Source organism: Tupaia chinensis, unplaced genomic scaffold (assembly GCF_000334495.1).
Source record: "Tupaia chinensis unplaced genomic scaffold, TupChi_1.0 Scaffold000403_1, whole genome shotgun sequence".
Lineage (NCBI taxonomy): Eukaryota > Metazoa > Chordata > Mammalia > Scandentia > Tupaiidae > Tupaia > Tupaia belangeri.
In genome coordinates this window covers 275,327-280,208 of record NW_006159905.1, presented here as the reverse complement: position 1 = coordinate 280,208, position 4,882 = coordinate 275,327, and the positions used below count along the sequence as shown (strand labels likewise).

Below are 4,882 nucleotides of genomic sequence, written 5' to 3'. Positions count from 1 at the left end.
CAGGTAATTGACCGTGGTTCGAGTCCCGGACCCGGTGGCTTAAACTCAGGTCGGGCACGTGTGCGTGCTTACCCAAGATCCGGAGAGGATAATGGAGGAGAAGGGATTGCGGCGTGGCCATGCCCCCGGGGGGTGATTTCTGTTTCCGTCCCTCTCTCTCTCTGTCTTTCTAGTGAGCACATGCGGCCTACAGCAAAAACCTCTCCCAAAAATTTTTTCTAAAAAAGAAAACCGCAGTCAATCCCTGTTCTTTAGTCATAGATAACTTACAAATCAGATATTTATTATGCACCTAATAAGTGCTAGTCTTACACTAATTCTTCGGGAGTCAAAGATAAAAATGCAAAGCCTTGCCTGTAGGGACCCATGTTAGAGTACCTTCCCTACCCAGTCTGATTTGACCTGCGTCAGCCTCTGCAGCAGTCTTATTCATTCTGCCTTTGTGACTCTTCCCCACCATCAGTGTCGAGGAGGGGCCCAGGCACAGCACAGTCAGCCACCCCCACAGACATCGACTGAAGCCCCGGAGCCAGGACCCTTGAGCTCTCAAACGTCAGAACCAGTGGAGAATGAAGCACCTTCTCGAGAGCCCATGGAGGCAGAAGAAGTAGAGGAGCGTGCTCCAGCTCAGAGCCCGGAGCTCACCCCTTCTGGCCCTGTCCCAGCGGGCCCACCACCTGCCCCAGAGACAAATGCACCCAAGTGAGAAGTGGAAGGAATCTGGAGGGGGGTCCCTAAATGAAATTTGAGGACCAGGACAGTCATGATGGGGGTGGGAGGAGTTCTTACTGGTAGGGTTAGTGTAGGCCGGCTGAGGTTCGAGCTGGCCCTGAGCACAAGCTCTACTGTGCCTGGGGCAGGGGACCCACGTGCTGCCTCCTGAGCCTGAGTGAAGTCTCTCTCAAGTTTACACAGGCCCCAATTCTTCAGTTTCTTGACCACTGTGGGTACCGATTGTGACGGGGAGGGTGAAAGCAGCTCATGTTCTTCTCCATCTTTCCATGGGTGTCATTAAGAACAGAAGCTCTGCCAGTCCAGGGGTTGGGATTGGGCCTGGGTTCTGGGAGGCTGGCAGAGACAGGTCCTTGTTGACTGAGCCGTGGCTCACCGCCCCGTGGGCTTGTCCACAGCCATCCTTCCCCCGCAGAGTATGTGGAGGTGCTTCAGGAGCTGCAGCGACTGGAGAACCGCCTCCAGCCCTTCCTGCAACGCTACTATGAGGTTCTGGGTGCTGCCGCCACCACAGACTACAACAACAACGTGAGCCCTTTGATGGTCGTGTCTCCTCTCCTCCCTGGTGCTCCCCAGAACAGGACAGGCCGAGACAGGGCCGGCATGTGACATGGTGGTTAAGGGCGCTGGACTCCCACCTGGCGGGCCGGTTCGAGTCCTGGACCTGGCGACTCGCTTTCTCATTTTCTCTCTCCCTCTCTCTGTTCCTCTCTAGTCAAATTAAAATGGATGAATAAAGTTAAATAAATAATTATTTGAAAATTTAAAAAAAAAGGACAGGCTGAGACATAGATAGGCTTCCTGCCTCTCTCCCCCCACCCCTCTTCAGTTAAATACATTGCAAAAAATACCATTTCTGTCTGGTCACATGAGTGATCTTTTCCTACCTTATAGAGAAGACAATAATCCCCCCCCAAAACATTTATTTATTTACTTATTTGTTGTGGTTTTCAAGCTGCTGGGTATGGGACCTGAACCAGCCACGTGGGAATCCAGCACCTTACCATGCCACCATGCTGGCCCTGGCTATAATCTTTAATCTGCCCACTGTTCTTGGACCCTTTGTGCCTTTAAGTGAATTATGTAAGGTGTTCTTAAAGTAAGGGAGACTTTTCGGTGATGATTTCTTGGTTCATTGTAGAATTTGTTTTGAAAGGAACTCTATGTGCGTAAATTTTATTTACAAAGATTTGGTTTATGCAGAAGCTCCCAATGATATAATCACAAGTTTAGAGGACATGGTATTCTTGGAAGGTACTATTGCTTTTGTCAGTGAGGTGGACTCCTGCCCGATACCTGCTTTCTGTGTTTGGCCCTGGGTACAGCACGAAGGCCGAGAGGAAGACCAGAGGCTGATCAACCTGGTGGGAGAGAGCCTGCGGCTCCTGGGCAACACCTTCGTGGCCCTGTCTGACCTGCGCTGCAATCTGGCCTGTGCGCCCCCACGCCACCTGCACGTGGTCCGGCCCATGTCTCACTACACCACCCCCATGGTGCTGCAGCAGGCAGCCATTCCCATCCAGGTAGTCAGGGGAGCCTCACCACAGGAGCGTGGCGGGATGGTGGAATGACCCAGGATAGCCATTTGGCTTGAAGGGGCTTAGAAAGGAGGAGACAGACCCTGGAAACATAGTGATGAAGGATGGGGAGACTTTAGAGGTTTGTTGCAGGGTGCTCTAGATTAGCTGTAGTGTTTTTCTCACTCCTTTCTGTCTTTTCCAGATCAATGTGGGGACCACTGTGACAATGACAGGGAATGGGACTCGGCCCCCCCCAACTCCCAATGCAGAGGCATCTCCCCCTGGTCCTGGGCAGGCCTCGTCCCTGGCTCCCTCTTCTACCACTGTCGAGTCCTCGACTGAGGGGGCTCCCCCTGCAGGGCCGGCCCCCCCACCAGCCACCAGCCACCCGAGGGTCATCCGAATCTCCCACCAGAGCGTGGAACCCGTAGTCATGATGCACATGAACATTCAGGGTGAGTGGGGAGTCGTTGGCAAAGAGCAGCTTGATGAGGGAGGGAGCCAGGACTGGTGCTGAGGAGGGAGGGGTTGAGGGTGGGGAAGGAGAGGCCAGGGCTGGTGGTGGTGGTGGCAGAGGGACCAGTGCAGAAGCTTTAGTTGGCGCTTGTGGGGAGGGATAAGAAGGGACTGTTTTGTCCTTGGAGATTTGTTTGCATGGTGAAGGGAGCACTCCTCCCTGTCTAGATGGAGGGAAAGGCAGACTTTCTGATCAGAGGAAGGAGTGCTTTCTGGTCGGTCGACCTCAGGAGGATACAGTTAGGCCTTGGCTCGACCTGTCTCAGGCCCCCCTCTCTCTCCCTGACCAGATTCTGGCGCACAGCCTGGTGGTGTTCCGAGTGCTCCCACTGGCTCCCTAGGACCCTCTGGTCATGGCCAGACCTTGGGTAAGAGAAGGCATCAGAGCAGGCTGAGCTCTGGGTAGAGAAGGGGTAGGGCTGAGTGGGTGGGTTGAAGGGGTCCAGGTTCAAGGTTACATCAGACCCGCCCCCCAGGCTCCACCCTCATCCAGCTGCCCTCCCTGCCCCCTGAGTTCATGCACGCCGTCGCCCACCAGATCACTCATCAGGCCATGGTGGCAGCTGTTGCCTCCGCGGCCGCAGGTAATGATCTGGAAAGGGAAGCCTGGGAGGTGGGGTTTAGTCGATGGTGGTGGGTGCTTTTGGCTGGCGGGGCAGGGCCTGGCCCTCAGCCCTCTTCGGTCTTTCTCCCCTACCACCCTACAGGACAGCAGGTGCCAGGCTTCCCGACAGCTCCAACCCGGGTGGTCATTGCTCGGCCTACCCCTCCACAAGCTCGTCCTTCTCATCCTGGCGGGCCCCCAGTCTCTGGGGCTCTGGTGAGCAAGTGTGGGGAAGAGTCTGGGGAGAGTCCTGTGATGATGCCTGGGAAGGGCAGGGCTAAAACTGCCTCACTTCCTCCAGCAGGGCGCGGGGCTGAGTACCAATGCCTCCTTGGCCCAGATGGTGAGCGGCCTGGTAGGGCAGCTTCTTATGCAGCCTGTCCTAGTGGGTAAGTCCTTGTTCTTTTCCATCTCAGACTTGAGAGATTTCCATGACCTTAAAATCTGACATTTCATTGCTGGTCTGCAGGTGGTACTTGAACTTACCAGTTCTTTCTATGTTTTTTTTTTAAAGTACTATTTTTAAATTTGCCAGAGGGTGTGTGCACTTGCTGGAAAGAAAGAGGGAAAGCAGGAATATTGCATTTAATTTTTAAAAATTTCCTATAGGGGCGTCTGCTCACCAGATAGAGACAGAAAAAGAGGAAAAGTGAGAAAGCAACCCCCAGTGGGGCAGGGTCACACTGCAATCCCTTCTCGTCCACCTCTCCTTCCTATTGAGATTCTAGGCATGCACGCATACACATCTAGCGTATTTCTCAAGCTGCTGGGTCTGGAACTTGAACTGCGCAGTCAGCCACGTGGGATCCAGCCATCTTAACCACCGGGTCACAGACTGGTCCCTTTTCCTCTTTTCTTTTTTTGGAGAGGTTTTTGCTATAGGGCATGTACGCTCGCCGGACAGACAGAGAGAGACAGAGAGAAACAGAAAGCGAGAAATCAACCCCATGGGGGATGGCCATGCTGCAATCCCTTCTCCTCTGTTCTCCTCTCGGGATCTTGGGCACGCACGCACACGTGCCCGGCGTGAGTTTTAAGCCACCGGGTCCAGGACACAAACTGCGGTCGACTACGTGGGAGTCCAGCAACATAGCCATTACACTAACTGCTGGTCCCCTCTTTTCCTATTTTCTTGATTCTTGCTTTCCTGCTAAAAGACCAGAATGGGGCTGCTGTAGTACTTTATTCAGATTTCAACTTTTCTTGTTATAGCTCAGGGTACTCCAGGAATGGCGCCACCTCCAGCCCCTGCCACTGCTTCGGCCAGTGCTGGTACCACCAACACAGCCACCACAGCTGGCCCTGCCCCAGGGGGGCCTGCACAGCCTCCACCCCCTCAACCCTCCACGGCTGATCTTCAGTTCTCTCAGCTCCTGGGGAACTTGCTGGGGCCTGCAGGGCCCGGGGCTGGAGGACCTGGCATGGCTTCTCCCACCATCACCGTCGCGATGCCCGGTGTTCCTGCCTTTCTCCAGGGCATGACTGACTTTCTGCAGGTGAGTGGCTGCTT

The 4,882-nt window shown here is 54.4% G+C and overlaps 1 protein-coding gene across 13 annotated transcripts in view; it reads left to right on the top strand.

The window, feature by feature from the left end:
- Positions 1–4,882, top strand: part of BAG6 (BAG cochaperone 6) — a 15,068-nt gene that overhangs the window by 6,480 nt on the left and 3,706 nt on the right. For 6 of the 13 annotated variants that reach the window (XM_027774116.1, XM_027774114.1, XM_027774112.1 and 3 more), the window contains 9 exons: positions 464–702; positions 1,131–1,260; positions 2,058–2,255; positions 2,455–2,707; positions 3,059–3,136; positions 3,245–3,352; positions 3,476–3,588; positions 3,674–3,761; positions 4,585–4,868. In XM_027774116.1, the coding sequence (XP_027629917.1) occupies positions 464–702; positions 1,131–1,260; positions 2,058–2,255; positions 2,455–2,707; positions 3,059–3,136; positions 3,245–3,352; positions 3,476–3,588; positions 3,674–3,761; positions 4,585–4,868 (1,491 nt within the window). The remainder of the gene's footprint in view (positions 1–463; positions 703–1,130; positions 1,261–2,057; positions 2,256–2,454; positions 2,708–3,058; positions 3,137–3,244; positions 3,353–3,475; positions 3,589–3,673; positions 3,762–4,584; positions 4,869–4,882) is intronic. The other 7 variants (XM_027774119.1, XM_027774117.1, XM_027774115.1 and 4 more) reach the window with 3 other exon arrangements.